Genomic DNA, 13630 nt, shown 5'->3' on the forward strand with positions numbered 1-13630 from the left:
ATGTTAGGTGTAAGTGATTGGGGACAAATTCTATTAAATTTGAATCGAACATGTAGCTTTCATAAAAAATAATAAAAAAATAAAATAGCCCGTGCTCGTAGACCGCACATAAAGGATCGAATCGGATCCGCAACTCGCTCCTCCTCCCCAGCTCGTCCAAACATGGTCACTTCCGGCTCCGAACCGCTCCGAGCAAGCAAGGCGGCGTCGGGCAAAATGGGAACGCTTCATCGTGGCCGTTCGCAAACCATGCGGCGATGTCACTGTCGGTTGGTGCTTTGGTGTAACACAAAACCATAAGTCCATATATATATATATATATATATATATATATATATATATATATATACCTATCACAATCGTGACAGGGTGTGAAGCAATGCTGAACAGACATCACAATCAGTTTCTCCAATAAAAGCCGTGACTTGAAAATCTGAAATCCTTCAGCTCAAGTTGCACCAGCCGTGGTGAATGTTGACCAGCGTAACCGTAGATATTAAAGGTTAGCCGCCAGCGGATGGCGCTGTTCTTGCACATGTTGTGGATGACACAAATAACAAAAAAAAAGAAAACAAAAAAGAAATCCAGCATTCAAGGGGTCACGCAAGACTGCAAGGCGCACAGCACACATTTTCAATTTCCCCTCCTTGACCTCGGGCGAGCAACGGGAGCTGCAGCCCCAGCCGCTCCCCTGTCCTCCATCTAACGCGTCGCGGAGCAAGAGCGTCAGTTGCTACACGGTGGGGGGTTGGAGGGGAGAGCGGGGGGGCTCTTTTCGCCTCTTTCAGAGCCCCCGACGGGGAAGGTTCGGGCCCGGCACCTTGAGTAGGTTCTGCAGATGAGCTCCAGCTGGGTCAGCCCGTCAAGAGTTCCCCCATTTGTCGGGCTCGGTCGTTGGCAGTCGAGCATCCAGCTGGGCGAAAGGAAGGCGAACCCAAACCGCATCAGAGAGGGCAGCGAGTTTAAGGAGTGCCTGACATCAGAGGCGGCGCAGACCACTGACAGACAACAAAAGCACATGGTGCCACATCTGGCTTCTGGTTTAGCGTGCAGTTATCCTCAGTGTACCTCGGCACTATGATTATCTCTGTCCCACTGCCTTACAATGGAACAATGAAGATTGTTGTCTAAGGATAGCTTTGGGGGAAAAAAAAAAAAAAAAAACCAGCCCTGAGATTTAACCGCTGATGAACGAGGAGGAGGCGAGTCAGCGCCGCAATTTCATGCCAAGGAACAGAGAGCCGGGGGTGTCCCAGCCAGCTAAAATATAAAGCGCCTCTGAATGGACGAGATTGTGGCGCTGTCGGCTCTCCGCGAGCGCGTTTTCCTTGCTCCGCTTGACGCTTAGGCGTTTCCCGGTAAACCCCCCCCCCCCTCCTCCTCCCGTCGGTGTCCTCGCAGTCACACACCCACCCTCCCCTCCCCCCCCGCGCTCCAGCTGGACCATGTGCTTCACAGCTGAGGTTTACCGGCAGAAGAAAAAAAAAAAAAAAAAAAAAAACACCGCAAAGTCGAGGGAAAAGAGCGGGGTGCCCCTCCGGCCGCGGAGCGCCCGCGCGCATCGCACGCGCGTTACGCACGAGTGCACGCGTTGTGGAATCGGACGAGGGATTCGCTGAGCTGCGCGAAGAGGCAGGCCCGCGTCCGGAATAAACAAAACTCTTCATTTCACGGCAGGCAAGCCCAGCGGTTAGAGCAGCTGTCGAAGACGGGGGTCACAAGTTCAAAACGGTGAAACTGAGAAGCAGGGTCTCGGAGACCTATCCCCCCCCCCCCCCCGCGCTCACTGTAAGACGTGGAACATCGTAACCCGATCGTGTGAAGAAAAGAAAAGAAAAAATTCAACTGTACGAACACCTCTCATTATGACATACGGTCGCTGATGTTATACCAAACTGATAAGAGATGCGAAGGGATTATTTCAGTTGTTCAAGGCAAAAGTCTCGTGTTTTTCGACACGGGTCTTACTTTGAACAGTCGAATCCACGGCCGGACGCGGTTGCTGCTGTAAACCTCGGGGGGGGGGGGGGGGGGGTGCAACTGCCCCTGCAGTAATGAGGGGGAACTCTCGACACTTAAACGTAACTGTAAAAAAAAAAAAAAAAAAAAAAAAAGCCATTTTGACTGATGGTATAAACCGCGTACCACCAGCAGGGGGTGCTGAAGCAGCGCCACCGTTATAATGGAAAGCGGTACGATACTACCGATCAGTGAACTTTAGTCTGAAGAAGGTTCATCCTTAACAGTTAGTTTTGTGACACGGTGCCAACAAAAGTGAAAGTGTCTCGGGCGTGTATCGCTGTGTACACAATCTGAATAAACCAATCAGTCTGAATAAACTAATCGTGTATTTCCTGTGCGCAGGTATACAATTTTCGAATTGTTTTTTTTTTTTGAATGTTTTTTTTTAATTTTTTATTCATAACTCTTTGCAATGCATTATTATTTAATATTTAATATGTTTAAGTAGACCTCGCCCTCGGCCTGAACTCGGCTGGGATAGGCTTCCGCCACCCCCGTGACGGTTCAGGATAACGCAGGCAGCCTCTAGATAATGGACGGATGGATGGAGGTTTCAGTAGCCTCTCTATCTCTGGATACTTGGAAGGAGGCAGGTATGCATAACAGGTATATCGGCGCAAACGGCACAACTTGCAGCGTTTGAATTGAGCTGCAGGGTTGCACAAACGGATTTGGGAAACATAAACTCCGACTGAACAAGTATATTCAGAAAAATTGTGTACATTTTCATTTAACATTCACCACGTGAAAAGTTTTCCCCAGAGTCTAACCAAAAGTAAAAAAAAACAAAACAACTAAATGGCCTTCCGGGTTTAGCTGCTATACCTCCACGTAAAGGATCCACTTCAAAGGGTGCTTGGGGGTTAAGTGCAAAGTCAGCGTGAACCATACAATGCTCATTAGAATAAGACCCAGCTTAAAAGATACTGGAATTTTCCTTTTATGTTTTGGTTCATTTGTAAGGGCCAAGAAATTCTGACACCAAGACGACAGCTGGCCAAACCGCGCACCTTTTGATAAATGAGCTGAAACCCTCTTTCGCAGACCCGCTTTGTGCTTCAGGCTGATAAGACAAGACACTGTAATTGAACTTATTCCTCCAGACTGAATCACAACATCTCCGCTGCTGCACTGCTTCGGCGTGTAGCGAGTAAACCCTGGGAGTAATAAAAAAAAAATAAAAAAAATAAAAGGCAGGTGAATCGACAGCGATTACTCACGGTGCCCAGTCTCTCAGCATCAGCTTGCTGCGACATGATCCCTAAACTCTCCCGCTTGAGCTGTTCTGCCACTGCGGTGGTGTGGACGTATCTTGTTTCCGAGGGATGAAACATCATAACAAATGTATATCCAGAAAGGGCTACGTTCACCTAAATGGGTGTTGCGGCATCAGCAGCAGGTACAGTGACTCGTGTGTTCGTCAGGATGCTGACTCATGCGCTCTCTTGGTTTCTCTGATTTGAGCCCTCATCTTGCCTAACCCCTCATAAAAAAAAACACGCTTTCTCCTTTGAGGTATTGATAAGACATCATTTTTTTTTTTTTTTTTGCTGCTTTGGCACTGCTTATCTCCCTCGTGGTCCTATTAAACTGTTGCTTTAATCATGCTAATAAAGATGTCTTAAAAAGTTTGATACTCTGAGAAAATTGAGAGATTTTGGGTATTCAGATTTATCAGTGTAGCCACGGCAGCCTTTAAAAAAAAAGACGTATACTGCAGTACATTTAAGAGCCTTCGCCCATCTTCCCCTGACAGACCCTTCACACATAGTGGAGTTAACGTCCGTGGGTGAAACGTGGAGGGGTTGGGTGAGTGTCTGTGTTGTTATTGCATCTTCACCGCCTCACTACCAGCTCAGGCAGGTATCAACTGGCGGCTCCTTCCACCTTCAGAAGGCCTGTCGAGTCAAAACAGCTGACATCATCCCACAGGAAGCCAGGAAGCTTTATTGCAAGGTGAGACCTGGTTTAGGAAAATATGCTTTGATCCACGCGGTGCCGGAGGAAGGGCCCCTTTCCAAGAAACACCTGAACACCAGAGTGGTGACGGGGCTGCAGACTTTTAAAAGAGTAAAAATGTCAGCGAAGGTCAGGCCTCGTAGTAAATTTATGGATTAATGTGCAACAGAATCCTTTTGACATTTAGGATGTTGAATGCTGGGGGATAAAGATATAGAATATCATTGTAATAATAAGCCACCACAACGTGGCTGTGCATCAAAAATGACTCGGAGTTATGAGGGTAGGTTGAATAAAAGCAGTGAGACACACCTTCTAGTCCCTCCTGGATCAATTTAAGTAATGCTCTCATCTTACAGACTCACTGTTGAGTGTCCACCACGTTTCATGAGGCTACAGTGCCACCTTGTGGCCATCGATGATCACTGAAACGCTACTCCACGTTTGCTGCTCGGGAAAAAAAAACACAAATGCTGAGAAAGAACAAGAAAATATCACATTTACCAGACCCCTTAATGATAAACTGAACATAATTCGCCTTTATTGAAACACTTCGAGTTTTAAAACCACACAACAAACAAAGACAAGTGGTAGTTTGAGCACACCAGAGGAACAACAAGCGGCAGCAACAGCGCACCGAGAGCATTAAATGTCTCTTTTTTTTTTTTTCCTGTCCGTTCATCCGTGAATAGCGGCTGGAAAAACTCCGTCCTGACGGCTGAGGTCCGTCCTGAGTGCAGCTGGGTCATTAAGTGCATGTAGCTGACAGTTTGTCACGAAGGCCTTCGGGTGGCACAAAATGTCAAGAGTTCCCTCCGAACTGGGCGCAAGATTTGATATCAAAGCTCGCGGTGTGGACTCGTGGTCGTCTCGGACGCTTCCGACTCCTCTTCTTCATCTAACGACAAAGGAAGTCATGTTTGAAAATGTTCACACGTGAACTCCTGTTCGTTTTTTTTTTTTTAACAACAATTACATTATTGGAAATTCCCCCGTACACAATGCCGTCAACTGGTTACGGTCAGACGGCCGAAGTTTACAATCCAAAAGGAAGAAATTTTGAAAAATGACATTCATTTGAACATGATATTTGCGGCTCCTTTGAGAACATCCCCGCCGAGACCTCCCGGAGGTTTTCAGATTGCGTAATGAGCCGGGTCCTCAAACCGAACGGCGATCCTCACCCTGCTGAGGTGTTTGGGCACACTCGCCGTCCCGCTCCTCGTAGCCACCGGGGCACGTGCACACGTAGCTGCCCGGCATGTTGACGCACTCCTGGCGCTCCTTCGTGCACACCGACTCGGCCTGAGAACACTCGTCCACATCTGGAAGACATACGACGGCAGCGCCGATCACGCCATTCAAAGTTAACACCCGAACGATTCAAGAACGGACGTATAGCGGCGCGAGGCGATCCTTTTAAATCGTGTAGCGCCCCCCCCCCCAAAAAAAAAGTACAAGGGATCAAAAGGAATTGGGACACTTTGGTCTTTTGTGTGTCCCTTTTAATGCGAGTTTCCGCACAAAAGAGTTCACGCGTGGCTCAGGAGTTGAGTTGAGATTTGCCCATTGAGATTTGAGTTGGGAGCCGTTGGCCGGTACGAGGGGTAAAGTGGCGGCCGCGGGACGCCGCGCTGCACCCGTCCGGGTCCGAAATGAAATCCTGTGCACCGATCAAACCGCCAAAATGATGAAAAATGTGGAGAAAACAACAACAACAACAAAATAAAAAGGAACCTCGTCTGCTGAACGTGCTGTGTGAATAGCTCTGGCATGTATACAACTGGCACTCTGGCATCTATTCATGACCTATTGGTTTCACTGCTGACAGAAGCAACGGGGTGAAAACAGATGAACTCCAGCAGCACTCCGTGTCCAGATTCGTCAGAAAACACTGGACGACGTTCAAAAAGGGACGACGGCCCTCCGCTGGGCACCGGGAAAAGGCAGAGAGACCTCGCAGCAAGTAAAGCCGGAGGTGACCGCAGGGGAGGTACGACGCGACTGCCGATGTCTGCGCGCTCGAAGGATTTTGCACAAAACGTGAAATCTAATTTTGTTTGACTTCATTAGACCGCGTATTACTTTTTAAACCCCCGACTTCGGGCACTCCGTCGTCAAACAGTTGCTCCCAGACCGACCGTTAAACCCGCTCAAATAAAAGCCGAGACTCGGCACTTTTAAAAGCAGCATTTGTCGTTTTATTTCAAACTGCTAAAGCCGAAACAAAACGTCTTCCGACCCCGTACGTCGTGGGCGCGAATGGCGAATTACTGACTTCGTACCTGTGCAGGTGCCCTCTGTGTTTTGGTAGCCGCCGGCGCAGGACCGGCACATGTCGGGACCGGCTCCGGTGCAGCCGGAGCACACTTCGTCACAGGCTTCCAGGGACGAACACACACACACACACACACACACACACACACACACACACACACACACACACACACACACACACACACACACACACACACACACACGCAGAGATAAATAGATATTAGATAAATATCACAGAAAACTCTTTCAATAAGCAGCGATCAGATGATTCCCCTGTTCGACAGCCGTCGGGGGGGGGAAGTAAAAACAAATATATAAACGACGCGTTTTACGACACCTCAATCGCCCTAACGGTCACGAGTTTTCAAAATCGTCGATTTATTATTACAAATGGCGTTGGGAAAAAAAAACAAAAAAACATGCACTGGTGCAACTTGGATATTTCTGAAACGTTCAGACTAAAAAAAAAAACGTTGCGCAAACAAGAGTGACGGAGTGACGCCCGAGGACGCTGCGTGTCCCCTCACCCTCGCAGGAGTAGGACCCCTCCATGTTGAGGCAGTATCGGTCGTCTTCACACGGAGAAGGTTCTCCGGAGCACTCGTTCACATCTGCAACACGTCAAAGACAGACCCGCAGTCACAGAGAGGCCGCCGTCCGCGCACAAAGTAACAAAGGGGGTGGAGGGGTGGGGGGGGGGTGGGGGGGGATGATTACCGGGCCCTCTTACCGACGCAGGCGTCCCGGCCACCCTCCTCCCAGCCTTCTTTGCACTCGTCGCAGTCCCGGTCGGTGGCTCCGGCGCAGGTTTTGCAAGAAGGGTGGCATTCTGCGGGAGGAAAGCGGAAGCTCGATCTCGGAATCACGGAAAGGAACGACGAGCCCGCCGCCCGCCGCCGCCCTCCCTCGCTCCTTCCGGGGAAGTTTTTGACGGCGGCGGCGGCGGCGGCGTCGTGGGATCGCGTCGTACCTGCGCACAGGGAGAAGGTGTCGTTCCTCTCTTCGCTGAAGTAGCCGTCGATGCAGTCGAGGCAGAGCTCCCCTCGGTAAGCGCGGTCGCAGCTGCACTCTCCGGTCCCTCCGCGAGTCCCGTCGCCGTCACACAGTCCATTCCCGTGACAGGGTCTCTCGGAGCCTCCGGCGCACGCTTGTAATAAGCGGGGAGACAAACTTAAGTCACGCTCCGCTTATTCTCGGGGTTCACCGTTTACAATACGTCGCGTGTTATTATTTTTTTTTATTTTTCTTTAGCTATATAATCTGCCAGAGACGGAACGAATGTGCAGGCTTTAAGTGACCCCGCCCCCACCCCGGTGTGTATTGAAGGATTTTCCTCACCATTGCAGTCGAGTCCAAATGTCCCCTTTGGACAGCACACTTCGAGGGCGTCCACGCAGAACCACCTGTGCAGATCGGGATGCTTTGTTTTCCTGGAGCGGAGCAGAACAGGGAGAGCGCAGGGTTACCGCACCTTGCCGAGCGGGGTGCGTCTTCTAACTGATATTTGTCCCGTTTCCCAATCGCCCGTTCGGCCTTTTCATTTGTGCGCCAAGTCGTGCCGTACCGTTACGAATCTTAAAAAAAAAAAAAAAAAAAGGCGCGACGTGCAAGGTCCCGTCTCGTAACGGCGCTTTCAAGAGGCGATAGCGAGTCTCTCGTTTTCAAGCAGTTTGGCCCAATCTTTGACGAAACCGTTCGATTGTAAAGCCACATGGCGTGGACCCAGTTAGTGGACGGACTGGTTGTAACCGCGTATCAACAAACAAAACAAAAAAAACCCCATAACATATTGACACAGTAAGGTGAGGTTACTTGTCTTTTATAAGCTATCGCTGCATAACGTTACCAGCTGTTTACTTTTCAGTCTAGAAGAAACTCTGCGAGTCCTTCATCAAACAATTCGCGCCGACGGTGTAACTCCTGTTTAGCTTCTATTTTGCTCGGAGTTTCAGCCCTTATTGCGTTTATTGTTCCATTTGTTTCTAACGGTGTCTTTTCTACAGTGACCGGTGACGTCACGCTGTGGGCCGGGTCCAGCTATTATAGCTGGTTACATCGCACCTCTTTTAAATCCAACCAAATTACCACCGGATCGCGATGACACTGACAGTTTTTTGTTGTTGTTTTTTGTCGTTGTTGTCGCATTAACCAACACCCACCTCTTGAACCACCAGGTCTCGAAAGTGTCCTCGTGCTCTTCCACCATTCGGTTGCACTCGAAGCTGCTGCTCTCGCACAGTCCCTCCACGATCTCCATCAGACGGATCTCACTGCGAACCACGACGGACACGCGAGAGGAGGAAGTTAAGAGGGAAGCGGAATAAATAAACTAACAGCAGTTGTCTGATAAAGAAGGAACAAACAAAAACAAACAAACAAAAAAGTAAGATGGTTTTGAGGTTGTGCCTGAACAATCTCTGCAGGTGTTGGTTTGGATTCACACACGAACTGTTTTATTTTGGTTTTTTATTTTGTTATATAAAAAAATAATATGTGTACCACAGGACCAGGCAAAACTTGCAGCTCTGGTGACCTGTAGTTTGCCCTCACCTGGTCTCGTATTTTGACAGTTTCCTCTCCTCCCAGGCTGTGTTGCCTCCTCCAAAGTTCTGCTTTGCTGTTCTCTCAAAGCCCTAAAAAAAAATACAAAAAAATACAAAAAAAATTACAAAAAATAACCAACAGTATAACAAGTACAACAAGAAACAGGGAAAAAAAAAAAAAATAATAAATAAAAGACACCGCATTAGACACTCGAGGCACCAGGAGCATTTAAAGTAGTTAAGGCAACGTAGTTATTCATGTCAATAAGATGAGGAGGGGAAAAAAATAATAACAACAACAACAACAAAGGAAAAGGTTTGAAAAAAAAAAGAAAAGGGGGCTCTCTGACCTTGTTGAAGTTGTCAGTGATTTGCTGGCAGGTTGAACAGGCGCTTTTTAAATCCTTCTTGGCGTCGGTGACTTGTAAAAGTACAAAGAGAGTGGCGCAAGACAACATCCGCAGCAGCCGCGGCTCCGGACCGGTGGACAGCATCTCGGCCATCAATTCACACCCGGTTTCATAACAAGGACGCACGCTTTCAGCCACTCGCAAAGCAAGCTTCCCCCCCCCCGCTGATATTAAAAGTGCAGCGCAGCTCGGACACGTCTATAATTGAACTATTCTTAACATTAAATCAGAGGTAGCCGTATCTATGCAAAGCGTAATAAACTGGTATTTACATGCCGGTGGTTGGAGGGAAGGAGAAAAAAAAAAAAAAAAAAAAAAAAGGAAAGAAACGATGCGGTTCTAGTTTTCCGCGTCAGCCTCTTGGTAGAATTGTGGCTTGTAATCATTGGCTGTGAGCGCCCGTCAATCAAATGCGAACCCAATGACAAGCCGCCACGCGCGGGACCAAAAAAATAAAAAATAAAAAAAAAAATCCAACCGCACGTGGAAAATTCAAGAAGCCTCGTAGTTATATCAAATTATTTTTGTTTTACCTTTTGGATGAAATATTTGTTTAGAATCAAAAACGAAATCTCAACCACACGACTTGTACAAGGATGTTGGTAATTTAGCGATACGGAAGCATTCACTTCCGGCGTCGACCGGACGTGAAATAAAGCTTTCAGCTGTCATGGCTGAAAAGGGGAATGTTTTGGGGCCGCCGCTGCTGCCTTTATTAATTTCCGTGGCTCTCTTGCATTTATTAATTTGTCCGCTTACTAAAGTTGAAGAGAGCTTCAATTTACAAGCGGCACATGACATTCTGTATCACAGACTTAACTTTGACAAGGTAAGCAGCCATTTCATATGCTACTTTAAGATAACTGGACACAGCACCAGAGAGAGCAAAACAAACATGTGGTAACAGATCCAGTGGTAAAAAAAACAACTAAAGGTTCAACCGTTTTAATAGTTTTATCATTTGTAGAGGAGACACGTTTTTAAATATTAAAATTACAGTCACTTAAAAAAAAACAAAAAAAACATAAAGAGGGTAAATGGATGTTAAACTTTGTAAAATTCAAATGCAATATTTTAAAAAATTTTTTTTTTATTTTACAGCTGAATGATGGCAGTCTGTTAAATAAAAGCTAAATGATTGCATTGCTGAAGAAATAAATACAAAAAATATATAACGTTCTTTCAAAAATGTATGCATAATAATGATCACCATGTTTGTTGAAAAAGGTCGATTTTGTTACTTCAAATCAAACTTTGAGCTGATTTCATTTGGACGGCTCCAAATCATACCAATTTATACTTTTGCACAACCGTCGATATTAAGTTCTACGTGTATATTGATGAATGCGCTGCTGCATCGTGCACATCGCGTTCGTTCTCTTGAAATACGCCGAAGTTTTCGTTATTTTTCACGATTTCGAAAGAACCGAGGAAACCGCCGACATCCCACGTTAAGATCCATTTTGCCGTCCTTTCGGCGCGTCCAGTCCCATCGCGCGATCTTCATCTGCAGATTGTTTTTTTTTTTTAATAAAAAACAACAACAAAAAAACAAAGTTCTCCGCGCGACGTTCTGGTTTGGTTGTGGAGAACCAACGAAGGTGCCTCTCCTGTCATTTCAGTACGACCACCTCGAGTTCCCCGGTGTGGTGCCGCGCACTTTCCTCGGGCCGCTGTTCCTCTCCGCGCTCTCCTCACCCGTTGTTTTTCTGTCCTCTCTGCTGGATGCCCCGAAGTTCTACGCTCAGCTTATAGGTACAAGCGATCCGAGAGATACCAACGTCTCGTTTGTATTTTATCCCCCCCCCACCCCTTCCCCCTCCTCCCCCCCCCCCCGCCCTCCCACCAAACCACAGACGTGTTAAAGTCGTTTGTGCTTCTTCTGTAAACCGTACAAACGGACCTTTTCAATGTGTTGTGTGCTCTCTGCAGTCCGAGCTTCCCTGGGAATGTGCGTGGTCGGTGCGCTGTGGCACATGCAGACGGAGGCGAGGAGGCAGTTTGGCTCCGCGGTTGCGGGCCTTTTCTGTCTGACTTGTGCTTCTCAGTTTCATCTCATGTTTTACAGCACCAGGACGCTCCCTAACGTATTTGCATTTCCAATAGGTGAGACGGTCATAACCGTTACCATCCAAAAACACTGGATTTAAAACGTTCTTTTTCCTAAATCTCTGTTGGGGGGGGGGGATGACGACAAAGTAAATCTTTTTTTTTTTTTTTTCTCTCCCCTCCCCTCTCCAGTTCTTGTAGCGTTCACATCCTGGATGGCTCAGAAATATGGCCGGTTCATCTGCCTCTCTGCTTTGGTCATTGTTGTGTTCCGGTCAGAGCTCTGCATCTTCTCGGGCCTCATGTTACTGATATCGCTGCTGAGCAGGAAGCTGGGACTGCTGCAACTTTTCCGCTACGCTGCTCCCGCTGGCATCTTGTCACTGGGTTAGTGGCGAACGTACAGCGTATATACTCTAAATAATACATGCCTAATATTAACCCCCCCCCAAAAAAAACAACAACAACAACAACACCTGAACTGACCTGTGCATCGAGATGGTTTTCATTTCCATTGTCTGCTGCAGCTCTGACGGTGGCCGTCGACACCTTCTTTTGGAGGAAGCTGCTGTGGCCCGAGGGTCGGGTGTTGTGGTACAACACTATTCTGAACAAAAGCTCCAACTGGGGAATATCCTTTTTATTTACTCGCGGTACGCTCCGCTCCCTCTTGCGTGGAGCCATTTGAGATCGCGTGCGCGTTGTTTATCCAAACCTTTCTTGTCCACCGATCCCACTCACCGAGTTCTCCTCAACTCTCCTGCCCAGTAAACCTCTCCCTTCCTCTGGTACTTTTACTCCGCCGTGCCTCGTGCTCTGGGCTGCACGCTGCTCTTTGTTCCCTTCGGACTCCTGGACAGGAGGATGAGGCCGCTGCTGCTGCCCGCCGTCGGCTTCATTCTCGTCTACTCGCTGCTGCCTCACAAGGAGATGCGTTTCATCATCTACACGTTCCCTGTGCTCAGTTTGGTGGCCGCGCGAGGATGCTCTTTCATGTAAGGTCAAACACAAATCCCAATATTTCCGCTTCGCAGACAAATACGACTTTTAGACGAAAGATAAGCACTACAAGACGAGCTGATTAACTTTAAAACTTTTCTTGCTTGAGTTGAGCATTAGGACCTATTATTATTTGTTTTTTTTTAAACGTATTAGTTTGTCCAGTTTGAACAATTTTAGAAAGTTGCAGTTCTTTTAATATGAACCACTTCATTGGCTCACGTTCCTAATCTTTTTTTAAATTTTTTTTTTATTTATATTCTTGTGTGCTTTAGTTTGTGCAACTACCAGAAGTCCTGGATGTATAAACTGGGCTCTGTAGTTGTGGTTGGCCAGCTGTTGATGAATGCAGCGTACTCCAGCATTTGTCTCTACGTTTCTCACCACAACTACCCGGGGGGTCGAGGGCTGCAGGAACTACACGAGCTGCTGCCGCCCACAACAGGTTAGAAGCATTTACGGCGCATTTGGATTCGCAGGGAGCTCCCCCCGGTCATAGAATCAGTTTCACTGCCATTGATACGTTCAACCGTGTTGAAAATGTGAGCCGTAATGTTCAGAGTATGTGATCATTTTCTTCTTTTAGTTTATCAATGTACACATTTTTAATGATACTGTTCTGTCATTGTCGTGGAAAACGTGCCGTACATGCGCAATGTCCTCCCATTGTTACTTTTTTTTTTTTCACTTTCAGATGTCTTTGTTCATATCGACACCTTTGCGGCTGAAACTGGAGTCTCGCGCTTCTTGGAACAAAACAGAAACTGGAGGTCGGTGTATTGTTTTTCAAAATTAGACTTAAAATGCACCCAATATTATTATTATTAAAGTTTTTGCAGCAGTTGGACTTAACTTTTTCCCCACAGATATGACAAGCGAGAGGACGTAAGCCCCACAAATCCCGAGATCAAAAGGTACTCCCACCTACTGATGGAGGCAAACGCCACCACGATACAGCTGCTCCGGGACACCCACCAGCCTCTGGCCTTCATCGAGGGTTACAGGAACATCGCCTTCAACGCGTTTCACTTCCCTCCAATCAGCGTGCGATTAGAGAGAAAAACTGTGCTGATGGTAAGAAAGACCAGAGGGAGACTTTAACAGGAATCTGTTGAAGGAATGGATTTTTTTTTTTTTGATTTTTTTTTTTTAGGTGACCACAAAAATATGGAAGTATCACATTCCACCACAAAACAACTGCTGGGGTTTGCTACGTCAGCAGAGCATTAGTGCCGTCGTGCTTCTTTTCCGCCAGGAGAAAACGTTCGTTATTCTTCACCTCGACGGGATTCGTATATTTTGTAAGATAAGATGGAAGAAACCCCGTGAGCGGTGGGAAATACATTTTAGAACTGAAAGCATCCGGAGTCT

The 13630-nt window shown here is 47.3% G+C and overlaps 2 protein-coding genes across 4 annotated transcripts; one reads left to right on the top strand and one right to left on the bottom strand.

Moving 5' to 3' along the window:
- Positions 1-4493: 4493 nt before the first annotated feature.
- Positions 4494-9574, bottom strand: creld2 (cysteine-rich with EGF-like domains 2). 3 transcript variants are annotated; one of them, XM_069700278.1, is made up of 10 exons: positions 9152-9570; positions 8809-8891; positions 8418-8528; positions 7597-7688; positions 7229-7405; positions 6989-7087; positions 6786-6869; positions 6267-6362; positions 5166-5306; positions 4494-4879 (listed from the first exon to the last, which is right to left on the bottom strand). In XM_069700278.1, exons 1-10 carry the CDS (start codon positions 9302-9304, stop codon positions 4821-4823), a joined length of 1095 nt encoding a protein of 364 aa, XP_069556379.1. In that variant the 5' UTR covers positions 9305-9570; the 3' UTR covers positions 4494-4820. The 3 variants fall into 3 exon arrangements, with proteins under 3 accessions (XP_069556379.1, XP_069556378.1, XP_069556380.1); XM_069700277.1 differs by having other exon boundaries at positions 6989-7405; positions 9152-9574; XM_069700279.1 differs by lacking the exon at positions 6786-6869.
- Positions 9575-9843: 269 nt separating this feature from the next.
- Positions 9844-13620, top strand: alg12 (ALG12 alpha-1,6-mannosyltransferase). Its single transcript, XM_069700281.1, has 9 exons — positions 9844-10040; positions 10834-10966; positions 11144-11317; positions 11453-11647; positions 11788-11893; positions 12034-12255; positions 12535-12704; positions 12954-13029; positions 13126-13620. The coding sequence occupies exons 1-9, from the start codon at positions 9882-9884 to the stop codon at positions 13358-13360; spliced, it is 1470 nt and encodes a 489-aa protein (XP_069556382.1). The 5' UTR covers positions 9844-9881; the 3' UTR covers positions 13361-13620.
- The last annotated feature ends 10 nt before the right edge of the window (positions 13621-13630 follow it).

The sequence above is a fragment of the Brachyistius frenatus genome, unplaced genomic scaffold (assembly GCF_029030835.1).
Source record: "Brachyistius frenatus isolate BFR_SWC_R1_liver_20210118 unplaced genomic scaffold, ASM2903083v1 Contig_33, whole genome shotgun sequence".
Classification (NCBI taxonomy): domain Eukaryota; kingdom Metazoa; phylum Chordata; class Actinopteri; family Embiotocidae; genus Brachyistius; species Brachyistius frenatus.

Coding starts and splice junctions, on each gene's coding strand:
- creld2 (XM_069700277.1), bottom strand. CDS start 9,304: ATGGCCGAGATGCTGTCCACCGGTCCGGAGCCGCGGCTGCTGCGGATG. Junction 6,870..6,988: donor TGGCCGGGACGCCTGCGTCG/GTAAGAGGGCCC, acceptor GACGTGTTGCAG/ATGTGAACGAGTGCTCCGGA. Junction 5,307..6,266: donor CACAGAGGGCACCTGCACAG/GTACGAAGTCAG, acceptor TATGTCTTCCAG/ATGTGGACGAGTGTTCTCAG.
- alg12 (XM_069700281.1), top strand. CDS start 9,882: ATGGCTGAAAAGGGGAATGTTTTGGGGCCGCCGCTGCTGCCTTTATTA. Junction 10,041..10,833: donor ACAGACTTAACTTTGACAAG/GTAAGCAGCCAT, acceptor CTGTCATTTCAG/TACGACCACCTCGAGTTCCC. Junction 12,705..12,953: donor GCTGCTGCCGCCCACAACAG/GTTAGAAGCATT, acceptor TTTCACTTTCAG/ATGTCTTTGTTCATATCGAC.